Here is a 20,918-nt window from a genome sequence, read left to right on the forward strand (position 1 = left end):
CAGGCGTCCCAAAGTGACTGGCTGAAGTGCAAAACCACTTGATCAAATGCCCCATCAGCTCCATCTCTCCACTGCTCACAAGGCCCGTGGAGCGTTGCCGTTCTATCTTCAAGAAAGAGAAGTTCATAGACGGTGACACAGCGATGCGGAATGAATCTGGAGCCTGTGTACCGCTCGCTGCCGCCGCATGATGTATAGGCTGACACCTCGCTCTGCTGTGCTGAGACTTCACCTTTTTACCCTGACCGAAAAAAAAATCCCTCCTACAGGTTTCGCCGGTTGGTTCCCTCTCCGAAGGCTAAGAGGCTAGTTTTATGATTTTTGGGGCTGTAAAGTGTAATCTCTTGCACATTGTGCCAAATTCGTTTTTTATTTTACATATCACTTGCCGTTTCGAGCAGCGTTTTAGAACCGTGATCTAGCGAACCCCCCGGAGACTTCCCTCTGTAATTTGTAGCACCTGAGATCAGGAGAAATTGTGATATTCACGAAACAGCGGGAATCCGACACGAAATCCCATACATCTGCTGGCTGGGGAACATTGCTTTTACGGGATATAAATTGGGCAGATTGGGCCATTTTGACTGGAGACGTGACTTGATGTGAACAAAAGCAGGCACCACATCTGTTACGATGACGCGCTTACTTCGGCTGGGTGCGAGCTACAAATACCTCTCTAGATAACCATTTATCTGCGGTAGAGAACGTTCCGGAAGCCGGTGTTCTTTGACACCATATTTGTGGAGAGGAAAACAATGGGCGACAAAACAAGTAGCTTTATCTTTAAAGGGATCTTGTCTTTCAAAAATTTTTTTTTTCTAACTAAGACATCGGAATAGCCTTAAGAAAGGCTATTCTTCTCCTACCTTTCGTTGTCTTCTCCCTGCCGCCGTTCCGTGGGATTCCTAGTTTTTCTCTGTATGTAAATGAGTTCTTTCGCAGCACTAGTTGCGGGCCCCAGCGCTCAAACAGCACTGGGGGCGTCCTCAATGCTGCGAGAGAACTCTCCAGTGCCGCCTCCATCTTCTTCTGGATCGAGGTCTTCATCGCGTTTTCTTCCAGTGGTGTCTTCTAATTTCTAGGCCTAGGGCAAGCCGACTGTGCATGCATGGGGCCACAAGAAATATGGCCGCTTACACAGTATTGGAAGCGGCCATTTTCTTGTGGCTGCTGGGTATGTGCAGTTGGCTTGCCTTAGGCCCGAGGCCTAGAAGTTAGAAGATGCAATGAAGACCTTGATCTAGAAGAAGATGCCCCCAGTGCTGTTTGAGCGCTGAGGACCGCCCCCAGTGCTGTGAGAGAACTCATTTACATACCGAGAAAAAACGGAATTTCAAGAGAACTGCGGCCCGGAGAAGACAACGAAAGGTAGGAGAAAAGTAGCCTTTCTTAAGGCTATTCCGACGTGTTAGGAAAAAAAAGTGTTTGAAAGATAGGATCCCTTTTAACGGTATATAGAAGGGCGCCAACATTTGAAGGTCATCGCTTTTCTGCTGTGATGATATCTAGGTTACGTCAAAACATAACTCGTAATGGGTGGTCGCACTCTTGGGGCTGGTTATGTCCACTGCCATAGCCACATGGTTTCTCCAACCCTTGCCAAGGTTGCATTATGGTCCAGATCTGTTATGACGGATGTCAAAGGTCCCGGGCAGACACCATTGACTTATCTTGAGTTTGTTGGGTTCTAACCAAGAAAGATGGTGGTACAAGCAATTCTATATGTCTTATCAAATATGGTGGAGTTTTTGTTGGAGGCCTCCAATAGAAATAGAAAGCCTTACCCTTGTTGGTGCCATCTTGGGCTCATTGGGTCTCCTAGAGGCCATGACATGGGTGGAAGTAAATGAAAGCACAGACCATTTGTGATAGTTATAGGTCTAGTTGACCATTCCTATTTTTATTCATGGTCGACCTAACTCATGATGTGTTCATGATACCAATGGCTCCTGAGATGATTTTATAAAACAGACTCAACACTGTAGGGGATTATAGGGTTTTAGGTTGGACTTGATGGACTGATGTCTTCATCCAACCTCATCTACTATGTAACCCACAGGTTATTGCTTCGGCTGACCTTTTTCCGATTGGCCATATAATGCTGTCGTCAAGACATGTCGGCCAAATTTTTCATCTTGACTGTAACCAGCGTTCTCCTTCATTAGCAATTCCTAATCTTTTTGTTTTTCTTCTGTAGGTTTCTGACTGTACGTTGCAGCCTTAAGCTCTAATTCTTATTGAAATGAGCCTGTGTGCTAAGACGGCAGCCATAATAGGGGAATTAAGATATAATTATGCCTGAAATGGACTTTACACCAGTTAAACAATCGGCCTCATTTCCATAGATGTTCCTTGTCCCCTCTGCTGCATTGTAATACTAAGTGGCCCCTGCCGGGTCCTGTGTGTATTGAGCCCTTCCCATGGTGCTTGTGTGTTGTTGGTCCTTCCAGTTGCAAAATATGTACATTACATTAGTGATTGTGAATGGAGCCCCCGGGGGATTCCACCATTCACAGATACATCACTAGATTTCACACCTCTCCTAGGCTTAATGAAATGCTATGTGCCCCACCGATTATTGAGAGCCAATGACTTCGGCCTTTTGTGTATCCTCTTCATTCCCTTTGTGTCCTCTATGGCACTCTCATTCACAGTTCTACGATGCCGGGACTAATGGATGGGGCAGAAGGGCCAACGTATATGGCAACTAAAACGGTTCTGTTTAGCTCTTCACTCAAGTGGGTGCAAATTTTTTCAAAAGTTTCCAAACTCAAAATTTATGCGAGATTATTAATGTTCTACTGTTCTAGTTCAACTTGCCTATAGAGTTTAGGGTTTGGTTTATTGTAAGAGAGTTGATGATCAGCACCCAGCAGATCAACCCAACCCGGAAGGTGGTTGGGTTTGGGCCACCTGAATCTAATGGTGGTTCCCCTTGTAAATTGGTGCCTAGGTTGCCAAGATATTGGTGTTTTTGTCAATATACCATTGACCTTAGGGTTTGGTTTATTGTAAGAGTCGATCATCAGCACCCAGCATATCAACCCAACCCAGAAGATAGTTGGGTTTTGGCCACCTGAATCGGCACCCAGCAGATCAACCCAACCCAGAAGATAGTTGGGTTTTGGCCACCTGAATCAGTACCCAGCAGATCAACCCAACTCGAAAGATAGTTTGGTTTGGGCCACCTGAATCTAATGGTGGTTTCCCCTTGTAAATTGGTGCCTAGGTTGCCAAGATATTGATGTTTTTGCCACTCTACCATTGCACTCTTAGGAGCCATGAGCGTGTTACACCTCACCCCCATTGCTCCAAAGAGTTCATGTGCGTAGCAATTTAAAAAAATTGCAACGTCTCAAAAATGGAGACTCTGATTCACAAGTTGGGGGTCACCTGGTTCAAGCTATCCGGAGGGGGGGGGGGGGGGGTTGTTTTCATGACACTCGCTTTTATATGCAAGTGTGGCTTTATGTAGGAGTTGTCCATCATGGGCTACAGGTTTTGCGTATTTGTCTACAAGGGGTGCCACAACGCTCCTCCATATTAAAGTCAAAAAGGGCTACAGTATCCCTCATGGCCTATTAACTTCCAGGGAGAGAAATGCGTTGGGTCACTGAGTACTGAAACATTGGAGCAGAGCTGAGTGCTTTGGATCAGTGGAAGTGATTGCAGTTTTTGAAAAACTTTTTTGTGCCCCCCTCAAAAAAATTAAATAAATAAATTCCAAATTCCAGTCCATTTTTAGAATTGTCCGAGCCAGTCTCCCCTGCCTGAGGAGTGAACGCTCTATTCCTGTAGCAAGAGTCAAAGGTTGTGTTGCACAATAAAGCTCCGGATCTCCTCTGAGGTCCCGTGTAGGGTCACGGCATTGTCAGGTCATTAATGATTTAGCTTTTATTGACCTCTCTTCCACCATGACTGGTACATCCAGCCGCACCTTGCAAGTCAATAAGCTGAAAACACGCCAACGCACGATGGGGGATACGTACTGATGAGTCACCCCTTATAAAATCATGCAAATGTGTGAAAACTTAAAGGGGAGGTCACATTCCTCTTGCCCTTTGCCCTTTTGGGGTGCTGCTTTGATAATAATGGACTACTCAGACCCTGGACCCCCCGATGACCCCTATTGTAGAAGAACATGTTTGAGGTTCTGCCATCTTGACGTCTTGGGAGTGAATTGTTGCAACTTTTTGTTCCCGTGTCCTACTCTACTAATGATTGGCTTGACCTTTAATGGAGACCGTTTAATGGTGTGCACCCTATGTTGGGGTGTTCTGTGACCTTTTGAAGACTGAGGAGCTCAGGTTGACCTAGAAAATTTTTCATTTTGACCTACATCGTACCTATAAATCTTCAAAAATTCATATTCTACAATTTTTGCTTACTGTAACTTTTTGTGCATTGGATTCCAGTTTTTTAAGCTTGCATTTATCCAGTAGCAAGAGTGTTTTTTGATTTTCGGTCGCCCCCACTGTACAAGCCACCTTGCTGACTGCCTCCATTGGCGGCCCGTTAAACTCCATGACCCTGGGGGAGTCTCCTTAATCCATCTCTCCTGGCACAAAACATCCTGTTCTTCTGGCTGAGGACTATAGAAGACACTTGTCAGGCGCAGGTAGTTATGGAATGAAAGGAGCTTTTGATAAACGGCGGCTTAGTTGGGAATGACAGACTCATTTTTAACGTGAAGGAGAAAGGTCTGTTGATATTTAGTAGGAAGGGGAGATGTTTGAGGAGGAGGGGGAGCGGGAGAAGAGGCGATGGGGGAAGGTATAAAAGCTTCGGTGTGTCCTATAGCTTGTGTGCAAACAATAGGACCATTAAGGACCCCGAACCCACTCCATTCTGTGATTGTGTAAACTTCCCATCTTTGTCCTTTTTACTTGTCTCCAAGATGCCTTCCAAATTTATTTTTCTAAAATACTAAACAATTTTAGACCAGTTTTTGGAATTTTTTTTATGCTTACAATTAAGAAAAAAATATAATACAATTGTTTCTTTATTTTTTTATTAGCATTTCCTGTGACTTTGTCCGTGGCACCCCCACCTGCTCTTGCGCGACCCACCTCCAGCATGGCACCCGGCCTCCTCCTTTCCTTGTGCCCCCTGTGCGCTCCATCCCCCTGCACACTCGCCCCCCCCCCCCCCCCCCCCGTGCACCTAATTTAGATGTGGGGATACTGTGCTGCACAGCAGCTTTTTCCATGCATGGTGACATCTATCAATGTGGCCATTGGCCGCTGTATCCAGCACCCGTTGCGGGCGTCATGAGCACATGGACATCTGACAAAGTTTGGCCTAGTTACACCTCCCCCCCTGTGCACTCGGCGCACTCACTGCTCCACGCCACAAGCAGCCCCAAAGGATGGCGGCATGTTTGGCACTCACCTGCTCGCACATGCGACGCCATGTTCTTTATCTCGCTCTGTGCCCAGCTGCAGCCTGTATAGCTCCACCCCCTCTGTCATGCGCTCCAATCAGGGAACGGCTGAAGGACCTGAGATGACGTCATCTCAGGTCCTTCAGCCCAGACCGAGCGTAATTTCAGTGCTCGTAGGCGGCAAGCCCTGTAATATACGGGGATAGAAAGGCGCTTATGTTAGACTCCGGGTGACATTCTAGGTATTGGGCGTGATTGAGGAACAAACATCCAAACTTTCACATTTATAATATTAGTAGGATTCCTATTTTTTTCTCCTGTATAATTTGTCCCAGTTATACCTTTCATGGTTGCCATAATAGAGAAGAGCCCTCCATGAATATCTTATATAAAGGGTCTTTGTAGGACGCACTTTCCAATCCTACGCCAGGTTTTTCGAAGTCGCGCACGTCTCCTTGTAGGTCTCATCATTGAGGTTGTTGTGATGCGTCTCCAAGGAGCCCATTCAGAGAGCGATCCCCTTTGATGTAATTATCCATATGATTATGGCACCTGCACGGCTCCTCCGTAATCTGCATTGGTAATATGAAGACATTCAAGGCCATTTTTTCTGAAATGCAACTTATTTTCTCCGAGGCTTCAATAGCGACAGACTGAATAGTTTTAGATTGCGGAAGGTGTTTACAAGACACTTTGTATCACATTATTTTATATGGTTTATGGGTCCGAGCTATCCTGATATACCCGGGCAACTAGAGTTACCTGCAGCCAAGAGTCAATGTTTTTGTGTCTATCACTTGGCTCGGCCAAATGGCGCATGCATAGGGAACGTGAGAAGATAGAAACCTGCCCAACTTGTCTCCGCTAGAACAAAAGGGATTACAATTCAACTACAGATACTGATCTATCCCACCATCTGCTGTCAGGAGCCCTGAGACGACCCAGACACCTAAGATGGTAGATGGAGTCAGCAAGCAATTGGGAGAGGTGGGCAAAGATGGTCATAAGAGATCAAAGCCAACATGCATGTGTATAGGGGACTCGAGAGGAATAACTAAACTTGCCAAGGTGCTGGAGATGGTGCAATGGAAATATTTAGCCATGCACGCACCTCTTGGGATAAGCCCTAACCCTTCTTCTGGTTTCCATGAGATGAGCAAACAATGGCCCCATGACCGTACCGAAAATGCCCAGAGCGAGCCTGGTGGCTATGGGAACTTTCTGATTTTTCTCCTTCTTGGAGTCCAGGTCATCTCTTGTTTGGTGAGTTACGGCAAGAGTTTGATTTTTCGATGTTGGTGCATGACCAGATTCCATAGGCGAAGCCCTGACGGACACCTATATGGTCGGCAGTAACTATATTCAGTAAGATGGAAAGTAAATATGTAAAAAAAGATGTATGCAATTCATTATAACTTCCAGTGCAGTTGACCACGGGCTCGACTCGGACTCCATAGCCCTGTGCATAACACAAATTCAGGGTAGCAGTTAATTCTTGACATGTGGCGCCCCCTCTGGCCATGCACTAAACTTATGTAATGGTCAGATCTATGGGATCAGGCTGCATTACTACTTATGTAACCGTCAACTCCATGTATCGGTATGTGCAACCTTCTATCAGGGCTTCATGCACCCGGCCCATATTTATACAGCATGTCGGATCCAAGCTATCCATTGAATCAAACCATAAGATACTCGGATTGCACGCTCTGCTGTGTGCATGAAGCCTAATGCTGATGGAGGAATGCAGGAAGGCAGCCATGTTATTGTGTTTGTCATACCCCTACGTTGCAAGCGCTACCCTGCAGCCTTGTGGAACAGTTTATACATTTTCTTGCTCTGCAACGCTGTCACCTGTAATATTCTCCCTGGACATGTAGGTGGTAGGCTGACTCTGCCCGTGCCGTTGTTCTCCTTTCTATTTGTTTGTTTCTTCCTTGGCGCTTGTTGCCCCCTCTGTTGCAGCCGTGGGAGCCTCTAGGGTTCCTATTATATAGCACAAAGCCCTGGATTTCAGGCTGTCACACAGACGAGGGAGGCACAAGCTCCAGGGGAGGGGACTGGCAAGGAACACTTCAGGAACTGCCGGCTCGCTCGCTCCTTATTGTCAGAGGTATTGCTTTGGCTTTTTTGAAAAAAAATTTCCTTTAAAGTCTCTGATTTTTGAAGCAAACTTCTCAGATAAGACAGAAGGTGTCTGCCGTCCCCTCCTTGTCCCCTGGGTAATAGGAGCAGAGTGGGAATACGGTGTAAGTTGCCTGGGATTCCAGCGCTCGCACCTGTCGCCCAGGCACTTTGCTGATCTCGCTGTTAGCAGGTGAAACCTGTTGGGGCGGTGAGAGAGTGCAGCGACATTCGGGTTGTGCTGAGGGTTGTAGTTCTACGATTGCTAGAAAACAAGGTCACCTTAGAGTTTTGCATTGAAGACGAAACAAACTTTTAGCAAAAACTATTAAATTCCTGTTCTTTCTGCAACAAAATTGCACGTGACCTCTCACCCAGGTGTGTGGGTTTTTTCCACCGACTCTCACGTTGCAGGTGACAGCGGGCTGCGGCAGGGCAGAGGTCGTGTATGTGCTGCGGCAGGTACGCCGGCTCCATACTCCAGTGCTTGCTGAAAGCGATAACCTCATTACGCCATGTAATGTGCTGGGGAAGAAAGATCTAAGATGGCTCCAGCGGGCAGAGAAGGAATTAGCACAGGGTGGCGATCCATTAGTGTTCGCCTGCAGGTGATCGGGAATGTAGGTGAAGGTGGCCATGCATGTAACGACTCTGAGATTTGTGGTTACTGTCACGACCTTGCTAGAGACTCCGCATTTTTTTAAAGGCGTTTTCCAACACCAAACTATTGATCTAACTTTTAGATTAGTCATCCGTATTAAGACTTCGGGGTCCGACACCCCAATTCCAACGACTTAAAGTGGCAACGACACTCTAGTAAATTCCATTTCACAGTCACATGGATAATATGTAGCTCAGTCCCATTCAAGCGAATGGGGCTGAGCTGCAGTACCGAGCACAGCCACTGAACAATATAAGGTGCTGTGCTCGGTATGGCTTGACGAAGCCGATGCACGTGAATGGCGATTGGTTTGGTTTCGTTCCCATAATCCTATCTCAGTCTGAGTCATTATTGATCCTGTTCTCGGCATGGCACCTATTAAGCGAGTTCTCTAATCTCACAGGTGTGTCTGTACTTTGTCATATCAGGGACACAATTACTTAGGTGTATGTGACAAACATTGCAAAGGGGTGTGTACTTTTTTTCCTTGTCCGGTGTGACTAGTCAGACAAAGCATTTCAATTGGGAACCAACACCTGCGTTCTGCATTCCTCGGCAGGGTGTCCGACGTGCTTTGCAGATTTGCATATGAAACAGTTTTCTGATTGGTTTCCTTGTTGCTCCGACCTTAACCTTGTTTCCCTCTTTCTCTGGCTTTCCTTGCAGAGTGGCAGTACCTGCTGAGACTAAGGATGAAGAGAGTCTTCTCCTGTTTTTACTTATGGCTTCTCCTCCAGCTTCCGCTTATTGGATCTTCCACCCAGGTGAAATACAGAGTCGAGGAAGAACAGCCACCCAACGTATTGATCGGAAGCTTAGCCGCCGACTATGGCTATCCAGATTCCAAACATCTTTATAAGCTGGAGCTGGGGCAGCCATACCTACGTGTGGATGGAAAGACTGGGGATATCTATACCACAGAGGCGGCCATTGATCGAGAGAGTATCCGCGAGTGCCTGAACTTGTTCCCTGGCCAGCCATGCATCTTGGAGTTTGAGGTGTCGATAACTGACTTAATGTCCCCCGGTACCCGACTTCTCGATGGACAAATCGAGGTTTTGGACATTAACGATAACACGCCAAACTTTGCCTCTCCGGTTCTTACGATCTCCATTCCGGAAAACACCAACATCGGAATGCTTTTCCCCATCCCCGCTGCTACCGATCGTGACTCTGGAGAGAACGGGGTGGCCTCTTACGAGTTAATCGTGGGGCCCGAAGCACACGAACTTTTTGGACTGCAAGTCGCCGAAGACCAGGACGAAAAGCAACCTCAGCTCATCGTGATGGGGAGCCTTGACCGCGAACAGAGGGATTCCTACGATCTCACCATTAAAGTTCAAGATGGCGGACAGAACCCAAGAGCCAGCAGCGCTTTGTTGCGCATCTCGATCATTGACACCAACGACAACGCTCCAAAGTTCGAGAAGATGGCTTACGAAGCGGTGTTGCCTGAAAACAGCCCAATGGGGCACTCTGTACTCCAGGTAAGCGGAACGTCTTTAAGTTGACTCTTTTTCTAGATAAAGTTCGAGAGCCAAAGCCCCTTTGTCAGCACGTCTACCTGTTTTCAATCAGATAAGTAATTAAAGTAGGTACTGTGTGTCTAATGGAGTGTTTCTTCCATTCTGTTCGGGATTACCGCCTGAAGGGATGAAGCCGTGCTCGGATGAGAGTGGTTAATGTAATACGTACAATCTGGGGACCGGCCTCTCTTCGTAGACTTCGCTTCAATGTAACATTTAGGATTCCTTCTCTTCCTGTCTCTTATTATCGCCTTATTACGTTAAACAGGTAAACGAGGATCACGGAGCCCCCAAAAAACCCCACATCTCCAATTATCGAATTACTACTAATTGTGGAAATTTCCCCAGGCCGGGTTTAATTTTGTGTTTATGGTTCAGTTATGCAGATAATTTACAACCAATAGATGAAATCGCGTCGAAATGACCTTTTTGGAGACGGTTGCCCGTGTAGCCACGGTAGGGCAGTATCCGGGCAAGTTGCCAGCTTCTCGGCCAATTTGAATTTAGTGCGCTCGATTTTTCTCCCCGTTTTTAGGTGCCCGCGGGGACCAGGTCATCAGTAACGGTAGAGCTTTTTGTCCTTTTTAAACTTTTTAATCCTCGTTGGGTAGAAGCCGTTCACGTCACTACGATTTGGTTTGTCTAACTCGACTCACTATCGTAAACACCCCCATGTATACATGTGTCTAGAGAACGTATACTTATACAAGTTGATACTATCTTGCCCTTTAGAATCCAAGCCCCGGGCTGAATCTTCTAGTTTTTCCTGGTGGGGGGGAAAACCAGTTTTGTGTATCGTTGTCTAATTTCGGCATGGACCTTGTCTCTTCCATTTAGCTTTAAGCAGTTCCAGGTGACTGCATTGCAGGATTTTTTACATTCCTCCTGTATGCGCTGACTTGGGAAGTTGCCCGACTGGGAACAGGTTGGGTGAGTTTTTGTGACGGTAGTTTATTCACAGACTAATATCGGAGAAATGACTCCAACCTTAACTATGAGCGAGATTATTATTATTTTTTCTCTTTCTCGTCTCTTCCTCCATGTGACCTTTTTTGGGTTGTTTTATCATGTTGAAACAAATAGTTCCTGGCAGGATGGCCTGCGTTCCAGGAGCTTTTCACATTCACGCTCCAGGTCAAAGGTCTTGTAACCTTTGCACAATCCTTACTTCAAAGCAAAACTTCCAAGGTTCTCAGCCTGGCTCCATACAGTTATTTCGCCAACGTAGATCATTTCCAGTTTGTATGGGAGACGGGGCTGCCTCATAGATCTGGTGAGGCTTTGCATCTGGGAACATGAAAGATTAGAGGGGTTAATGGGGGATTTACCAGATTAGAAAAACATGACTGTTTCAGAAACCACCAAAAGCCCATCCATGGGTTGTGATACATTGGAAGCCAATGGCGGTCAACTATATATACTACTGTGCCATCTATGAAACTGTATCACTGAAATTTCCCCATTGTGGGACTATTAAAGGATTATCTTATAATAATATACATACCTGGTGGACGGTTGTTACATTGGGACCAGCCATGTTCTTCTAATATTGGACAGCCCTTTATAAAATCAACCAGTTTGACCATTATATGATCCAATTGGAGACGTTGGGTGACAGTAATGCCGGCCATATATACATTTAATGTGTTGAATGATTGAAGGATCCGTCAGTCTATGGATGGAACAGACTTGGGTCACTTGTATACAGTCATAGTTTCACCGGATTCGGATTCCATGTTGTATCTGTATGTCACCCGATCACTTGTATGATCCCATGTGCTTGTTTCTCAGATATGGACACAAATGGGATCGGCTCCATATTTTATGGATAGTTTGTACGATACTGATCTGTATAAACATGGACATTGGTATGGTCCATATATTATTGGAACGACAGGTCTGTTTTAGGGGGAAACTCTGTATGTGCATGGGGCATAACTGGTTTAGAACAATGGAAAACGTTCTAATATTTCTTATACCTTTTAGAATTATCGTATAAGTATCGCGAAGAATAATTTATTCACTATCGAATGTTCTATGCCAATTTTTCCATCTGATCTAGGTTACAGGTTGGTACGGTTCCACCTAATTCCCTTGCGCTTGGTGTGACCTACCCCCTTCACCCTCTTGCCCTTGGTTGAGCGTGTCTGAAAATGAGGACTTTGCAGTTCAGTAGCCCATTGATCTCGGCTCTGTCCCACATTTTAATTGTAGTAGCATTCTTTGAGCTAGTTCAGGATCACGCCTGTCATGGTAGACTGACTCTGACACCATCAATACGTGATCAAAGCAAATCATGGCTGCATTGACCTCTCTGCCACATATTCATTTCTTGGAATTGATTCTGGGTTATCAAATCTGCAAAACATAGCATTGCCTTGCTTCTATTTGCAGACCATCGCGAAACCGGGCGGAATATATCATCCCTCTGTATGTTTGTTTCGTTGTGTTTAACAGAAGCCAAACACCTTATTAGTCATTTAATCCATTATTCACGCTACTTTTTAACTGAACCGTCTTCTCGTTTTTGTTTTTATTTTTCAGGTTAAAGCCAACGATTCTGACCAGGGCGTCAACGCAGAGATCGACTATGCCTTCCACCAGGTCTCCGATACTGTCCGAAGGTTGCTCCACCTAGACCGGTCCACAGGCCTGATAACCGTTCAGGGTCCCATAGATCGTGAAGATGTTGGAACACTAAGATTCTCCATTGTGGCCAAAGACAAGGGGTCCAATCCAAAATCTGCGCGCACCCAAGTCACCATTACCGTCCGTGATACAAATGACAACAAGCCGGTCATTGACATCAGAGGGTTTGGTCTGGTTACCCATCAGGATGGTGTGGCAAATATTTCCGAAGATGTGCCAGTGGAGACGCCGGTGGCCTTGGTACAAGTTTCCGATATCGATGAAGGTGAAAATGCTGCTGTGACCTGTGTCGTCGCTCGGGACGTCCCCTTCCAGCTGAAGCAGGTCAGCGATACTGGAACGGATAGCAAAAAGAAGTACTTTCTGCAGACCACCACACCGCTGGACTATGAGTCTGTGAAGGAATACACCATCGAAATCGTGGCCGTTGACTCCGGTAATCCACCTCTTTCCAGCACCAACTCTCTCAAGGTGCAGGTGACTGATGTGAATGACAACGCTCCGATCTTCACGCAAAGCTTGATGGAAGTGACCTTCAAAGAGAATAACTCGCCTGAAGATCTTGTGATGGAAGTTACCGCCAATGATGCTGACAGTGGCTCCAATGCTCAGATCTCCTACTCCATACTGGCTGACCCCTCTACTCGGGGCATCTTTTCAATCAACCCTGACTCTGGGCAGATTAAGGTCAACACCGTGTTGGATCGGGAGTCAACAGAACAGTACAATTTCCAAGTGGTAGCTGCAGACAAAGGCACCCCAAGCCTAAAAGGCACCGCCTCGGTCGTAATTACTGTCTTGGACTGCAATGACAATGATCCAAAGTTTATGCTGAATGGCTACAATTTTTCAGTCATGGAGAATATGCCAAGACTGAGTCCTGTTGGTATGGTCACTGTCATAGATGCAGACAAAGGTGAAAATGCTCGTGTCCATCTCTCAGTAGAACCTGACAGTGGAGAATTTGTCATCCAGAATGGGACAGGCACTATCCTTTCCAGCATCTCCTTTGACCGGGAGCATCAAAGCACATACACCTTCCGGTTGAAGGCGGTGGACGGAGGGGACCCGCCCCGTTCGTCCTATGTTGGAGTGACTATTAATGTCCTTGATGAGAATGATAATGCACCAGTCATTGTGGTACCATCCAATATTTCATACGCTTATCTAACACCGTCAACTCATCCAGGTACACAAGTCAACAAGGTACGGGCTGAGGATATGGACACAGGCATAAATGCAGAACTTCAATACAGTATTGCAAGCGGTAACCCTTTTGAGCTATTCCAAATACATCCTGCTGGAGGTGAGGTTACCCTAGAGAAACAAATTTTAAGAAAGCATCACGGTCTGCATCGTCTAGTCGTAAGGGTCAACGATCGAGGAAAGCCTTCCCGACACGGCACCGCTCTAGTCCATTTCTTCATAAACGAAACTTTAACAAACCAGACCTATGTAGAAACTTTACTCGGTCACAGCCAGGATACACCGTTGGACATTGATATCGCTGGAGATCCGGAGTATGAACGTAACAAACAGCAGAGAAACATTGTATTTGGTGTCATTGCTGGCATCATGGCGGTTATCCTTGTCATCGTGGTGGTCGTCTTGGTCCGATATTGTCGACAGAAAGAAGCGAAGAGTGGTTATCAAGCCGGAAAGAAGGAGACTAAAGATCTTTATGCCCCGAAACAGAGTAATAAAAACAACAAAAATAAAATCAAAGCAAAGAAAAGCAAGTCTCCAAAACCACCCAAGCCCGTGGAAGAGGATGAGGAAACCGGGCTACAAAAGTCCCTCAAATTTAACCTGATGAGCGATTCTGTTGGAGACAGTCCACGAATCCATCTACCTTTGAATTACCCACCAGGTAGTCCAGACTTGGGCCGTCACTACCGGTCAAACTCCCCTTTGCCATCTATCCAGCTTCAACCGCAATCCCCATCTGCCTCCAAGAAGCACCAGGTCGTGCAAGACCTGCCAGCGGCCAACACCTTTGTTGGCACTGGGGACAACAATTCCACTGGCTCTGATCAGTACTCGGATTACAGCTATCGGACCAATCCCCAGAAATACAACCATAAGCAGGTAGGCGATTACTTCCTACGTGAAGCGTCCCAGGATGGCACTCTAGCATGGACTGACGTATGGTGATGCCTGTCTACCAGTGAGGGGTTGGAGTAATTGGGGGGATGGTGGGCACCGTAATAAAACCTGCTCCTGTTTTCCCGTTTGCTCTGCAGGTGGGGTAGTTTTTATTGATTGTATTGTTGCTGTATTCAACCAAAGATATTGCAATGTACTTTCGGCAGCACTTCTATATGGGCCCTCTGTATTTGTACAAGTCTAGGAGCCCGTTGATGTACTTTAAAGGTAAATTATTCCTAGAATAGTCAGATGGGCTGGAGTTCCACTGCTAGCTGACACTTGCTAAAGATTAATTGAATTCTATTCAATGTACTAGGTTAATGTTGTGAGCTGGCTCTCACTCGATCCTCATAGGATAAGGGTTAATTGTGCTTGAGTTGTTACAGTGTTTCATTCTGTTCTAATGAAGGGGAGGAATGTAGGAGTTGGACATACGTTGCAATTAATCATTCTGTAACTCCACTAAACTTTACTTGGGTGACTTGTGTATCGTTGCGACTGCATGTGGCAAAGATGGCGCCTTTGCTTTGGCTTGTTGAGTGGAGGTCTTGTTGCGAGCTAAGAACGTCTACTTGCCATGTTATGGGGCTCTTGGCAGAGAGTCCTTTTTTTTCTTACAGTGCCTTGTGCGCTTAACGCTGCTAACTTGAATGTTTTTGGGTTTTTTGTTGGTGCTTTTACTGTTTGCATGGTTTGTCTTCCTCTTTCCAGTCTACTCTATCCACCATGGTTTCCTAACCCAATGCTTCATGTGCCGGCTACTCGTTCACGCAACAGTCTTGATACAAAGTAAAGACTTTTACGATCTCTAGGATTCATCCAAATCTACTTTACGAGGGTCAACTTTATGAGCATGAAAGGGTATTGAGGGCTAGTTCACACGGGCAGATAAAGGTGCATAATCCACGTCATAATCTGCTCCATCACAATGGTGGTCAATGGAGACCACCAGGCTACCCTGGAGACCAATCGGGCTGCCCTTTCTTCAGGCAGATTCCGAGGCCCTCCAGAGTCGGCCCATTTATTTGAGCCTGCTCCGGAGGCGGAAGCTGCGACCGTCGTGGCAGGCGGGTTTTGACCCCGCGTCACTCTCGGTGCCAAAATCCGCCTATACGCTCCCCGTGTCAACTTACCCTAAGACTAATGGCTTGGGGTGGGATATTGTAGCGTTCTTAAGATGGTGACGTATATTAGACCTACGTAACGTGCATGACGCCACTAACCCTCTCTAGCTACGTTGTCCTCTCTATCACGGCACGTGACTGCAACGTTTTCGAACACTTAGCCAAGAAAGATACTTTGGTATCCTAAGTGACTCCATAAAATCGCCAAAGAATTGAAATTCTAATGAAGTTTTAGTTTCTATACAAAGTTTCTCCGAAGTGCAAAGTTTCCTTCGCGCTAGAGACTAAGTGTCGTAAAACTTTTCAAGGAGAGCGATAAAAGGGCTCTTTGTTACCTTCTCGGGGCATTATAGGGTGCGGAGGAAAAAAACAAAAAAAAGCACAATTAAATTGTATCTTAACATACCCTATAAACCCTCTTACCGGTGCCAAGGTGCCCTAATGTTTAATGGTGTCGCGAATGGGAAAACTTTGTAAGTTTGGAGGCCGGTGCCAGTAAATATTCTGGATATTATAGCTTTGTTTACTAAAGCAAACCTTTTATGTATGTTAATAAAAATGAAGGATTATAGCCATGTCTAAAACCAACACAATTTATTTAAGGTGCAGCGGTTTATAGGCACCGGATTCTGCTTTGTCTTCATAGATGAGGGCCCACTAGGGCACCCACTTGAAATGTATATTTTTGAAAATTCTATATTTTAATATTACAGATTTCTTTACTTGTGTTGTGTTTATGTAGAGCCCATCAGGTACAAAATGGAAGCCAGAACGTTCTTAGAGCTGAGTCTAAATTTTAGCACTGATCCTTAGGCCTCCCGACACCATACTTGTCGAGGGCTTTCGATGATCCAGCCAAGTGTCAGAAGTGGGACGCTTACGTGTACCAGTAGCTCACTGATGCCCAATGTGGTTGCCAATCTCTAGTGAAGCCACTACTTGCATTGGAGATCACCCATCTAGAAGGAGTCCAGGACTCTTGAATTTTTGGTAAATTAGGACCTCAAATGAGCAACCATTTAGGGTGGGGTTGGAGAGTTCTCAGGTTTAGGGGGTGTTTTGTTTAGGGATAGGATCCTGGGTCTCCTTCCAGTCCTTCTCGGCACAAATACCTACTGGTTGGAGTGGGTCACCATGGCGGTCACTAACAAAAAAGGGCCGGACCGGCAGGAGACCTGGGATGGGTCAGAACCAACATTGGCAGGGAGTTTGGAGAATTTAGAGGCTTCATTTTATTTTTACACTCTGCAAGCTTAATATAGTGTGGAATTTTTTGGATTTTTTTTTTCTCCTTTAAATTGCACAAATTTTTTAAGAGTCTAAAATAAGAGTTTTAAAAATCACAGTATTATAGGAAAAATTAATCAAAGGACTGCCTGTTAGACCTACATCATTACTGTACGGTTGGCCAATCGCTCGAAGGACGTGCACACACAAAAAAAATCAGATTTCTAATTCACTGGAATGTACATAAAGGAAACGTAACGTCTTTGCACAACAAGTAATCCAATCGTCTTACACTTTCCGTAAGCAGCGTCACTTGTGTTTTTATATTTATGCTATTGACAAATAGCGTCCGTTGTCTATCCTCAATCTGTACACTGAACACTGTGAATATCGTTTGTTTGTGAATAAAGTTTTTGTGCTTTTTTACTATACGTTTCAGTTGTTTTTCGTTTTTGTCCTGTTGTTTGGTTTTTATTTCATTATTTTTGTGTTTTATTTGCTTTTGATTTTCTGTGTGCGCGGTGATTCAGATGGGAAGAGCTAGGGCTATTAGATGTGGACTGTGAATATGGAACGGAAACTCCCCCGAGGCTTCGCTGAGTGCCTGGTGAAGCAGACACAGCTTTCCTGAGTGTCCAACGGCTGCAATTAAGGACGGGGGAAGGCACACTTAGAAGGATATTAGCGGGGATTATAGGGCCGTGCACGTGTAATGGAAGCCATCCTAATGGACAAATTGCTAATTTATGGAACGCATTTTGGTTTCTATAAAACTCGAGACTTTTTGTTTTATAAGGAAATGGGTTCGTTTTATTGGTAGATGGAAGGGAACATTACACTGAGCGGTAAGGCGTACAAGACACGAACGATAGAACCGAAAAATTCTGTTCTAAAATACAATTTTTTAAAAAAAATTGCAAAATTTGGAAAGATTGTAGAATTTGAGACCCAAATATTTTACAAGAATTTATGGGTCTAGCGATACCAGTGATGGCCTACACCGATGGTACCAAAATAGGGTCACCTATTAGATCTAAAAAAATTACAAAGGGGAGAGTCACCAAGCGCCAATATAGTGTAGTAAGATTGGAAAAATTTGGAAATTTGACTGAACCTTTAAGTTGCCTCTTACCGCTTGGGGTTGGGATGAGTCCCAACGCCATAAACACATATATATATTGAACGTGGCAGCAGCAGCTTATCCCAGAAATCCCTCAGGGTCTTAGACTAATTGAGTGGGGAGGAATGGGGTGAAGCGCGCACAAATCGACCAGCTGGTAAGTAATCTGCAACATTTTATTAGTACCAAGCACAACGCGTTTCGGGTGGAGAGTCTTTTCAAGTGCAAATACAACTGGCTTGTCGCCTCTCTAGAGTATCTCCGATATGTTCCTGATATTGGAGATACTCCCGAGAGGCGACACACCAGTTGTATTTGCACTTGAGAGCCCTCTGCTCGAAACGCGTTGTGCTTGCTACTAATAAAACTTTGCAGATTACTTACCATGTGGTCGTTTTGTTGCACGTTGCACCCCATTCCTCCCCCACCCAATTAGTCCAAGAGGGACGACTTTTCACTTATTAGATCCTCAGGAGTCTATAAACTAATGTTCTGGTTTCCTAATTCTGTGAATGAATATTATTTAGTGGGTTGCAAGAATAGGCCCAGTTTACATCCTCACACGGGTTTCCATTCGGGGAGAGCGCTTGGGGAACTACTAAATGGAAACCTAATCCACATAAAAAGTGGTTACCTAAGGAAACCCGCGGACCCCATAGACTGAGATCCATGTGGTTTTCACGTGAAAAGTGCTGCTTGCATTCATGCAAAGAGGGGAATGGAATGGCCCAAACGCAGATGGGAACTGGGCCTTAGATGGTCATAGACCTTGGGATGGAGCCACTTGGTCATGAGAGGGGGGGACCATCCAGTGCAAAAACTGGTAATTGTGTGCAAAAATTTTTGAGATGAGGAAAGATAAGGAAGGACCCATGTGTCTAATGATCATGGCGGACTCCATCCCAACGTTGCACGTCCATCGTGCTGTTGAAAGCTACAGTCAACCTGAAATGGCTAGTTAAAGGGAACCATAAATAATTTTTGTCTGCACAGTGAGCGGAGAGAAGACAACCAGCTGAATCCCACCAGAGTCAGAAGAGGGAAGACCTTCTCCTAAGGAAACCTTTTCCTACTTCCTCCCGCTGATCTCTTATAATTGGGCCCCGAATACCGCCATGTAAGCAAGCCTTCAGGTAGAACGGTATTCTAATTTGTCTCATTTGCATAGAGCTTCAAAAACCCCAAATAGAGACAATAACGGAACGCCGCTCTGTATTATTGCCGTCGCTTTAGGCGGTGGTATGGCGCGGCCCACTGATTAATATCACTCGCGGTGACATAAAGCGCAGCTGACAGCTTTGTCATAGTTTCTGGGTATGAACATCACTGGGGACTCTCCTTCCCACACCACACTGGAGTGATTCGCTGCCCGAGGCGTCCTCGCTTTGCAGATCCTACAGACAGAGGTAATAACAGGTTTAGGTTTTTGTGTTTTTTTTTTTTTTCCTCCCCATGTATGATTTATTTAGGATTTTGTGCCTCCTTGACATGGTTGTCAGCCTCGGACTCTTCATTGACCGTTCTATAAATCTCTGATGTGGCCATATACAGCTTTAGACGTGAAAAAGAGACTTTGAAGTCCGTTTCGGAATTGGCAACTGGAGACATATTTCGCGAATAATTATCATGGTTTGTTTGGCAGCCAAATCCAGTACAGGAACCTAGAATACATGAAACCCACTTGCAATATATCTGTTGTGACATTTAATGGGGTCCCCAGGACCCACCATCTTATAACAATAGTTAGTCAGGGACAATCCCGGGGGCCATAGCGCTCAATTGCTGCAGCTGCTCTTTGTCCATTACTGGACGCTGCCATTATATGATGATTGGTGCAATGTCCATTATACGATACATGGGCTACCTCATTCTCCCCAACACCCTGGGCCTTGTTATATGGATATTTTGGGGTTGATGGTGGTTGGTTCACACAATCTGCTACTGATGAAACTCTTTAGGTTATCAATATTTTAATCCCTAGAAACCCCTTTAAATTGACTTGATACATAAATTAAGTTTTACGTGTAACCAATTTTTAATGTAGTTTTTGCAACTTTATTGTAAGCGTACAGGGGTCTAATGGGGTTTCCATAAGTTTATCATCTTATGGCCTCTCCGTATAGCTGATCTGTGTGGGGACCAGTTGTTGGATTATGTGGTCTCGTCTCCAACATGTTGAGCAAGACTTCTCTGTTAAAGGAGTGTTCCAAGGAATTTTTTGGCCTCCCCTTCCTTGCAGAGGTTTCCAATGAGATCTGAATATTCCTCTAGAAGTCAGGACTCCGGTGGAGAGTGGTGGGTCGTTTGGAAAGAGCAGTGATTCCCAAAGTGGTCCAGGTGGACCCCAGGGGTCTCGGCCGTGACACAAATTTCCATCGTTAGATCTAATCACCATTTTTTTGACTAGTATTGGGAATATGGTAGAAATATAGCAGCAGGGGGTCCACCGAAACCAGTAACATTTTGAAAGTGGTCTACGAGAATAAAAAGTTCGGGAACCTCTGGAATAGAGCGTCACTGGCTGCATGGGCTGAAGGTCAGGAAGGCCGGGTACTAGAGATGAGCGAATAGTTTTCGAAGCTATACCTCGCTCCATAGGAATGAATGGAAGCGAACGGTGCTTAACCCCTTGCTGTTCGGCCACTTCCATTCATTCCTACGGGAGCGAGGTATTAGATACTATTCGAATCAACTCTACTGGGTATCCTAATGGAGACTCTTCACTGGCTTCTCCGAATGAAGAGGCCAATATGCATTCATTTTAATATTAAGCCTCTACAGAGGGACAAAAATACTTGGAACACCCCTTTAACTTGGGATGCTTAAAAATAGCCATATACGTGTGCTCTCTTCCCTGTAGCCAACAAAAAGGTTTGCCTTTACTGATGTTCAATGGACGTCCAGTGGCCTCGTGACCACAACTTGCATGTCTCTACGTAAATGTCCCTTTAAGTAG

The 20,918-nt window shown here is 45.4% G+C and overlaps 1 protein-coding gene across 2 annotated transcripts in view; it reads left to right on the forward strand.

Moving 5' to 3' along the window:
- PCDH1 (protocadherin 1) overlaps positions 1 to 20,918 on the forward strand; it is a 134,558-nt gene that overhangs the window by 16,398 nt on the left and 97,242 nt on the right. For both annotated transcript variants that reach the window (XM_075275425.1, XM_075275426.1), the window contains exons 2-3: positions 8,835 to 9,655; positions 12,239 to 14,431. In XM_075275425.1, coding sequence (XP_075131526.1) covers positions 8,835 to 9,655; positions 12,239 to 14,431 — 3,014 coding nt within the window. The remainder of the gene's footprint in view (positions 1 to 8,834; positions 9,656 to 12,238; positions 14,432 to 20,918) is intronic.

Source organism: Leptodactylus fuscus, chromosome 5 (assembly GCF_031893055.1).
Source record: "Leptodactylus fuscus isolate aLepFus1 chromosome 5, aLepFus1.hap2, whole genome shotgun sequence".
Classification (NCBI taxonomy): Eukaryota; Metazoa; Chordata; class Amphibia; order Anura; family Leptodactylidae; genus Leptodactylus; species Leptodactylus fuscus.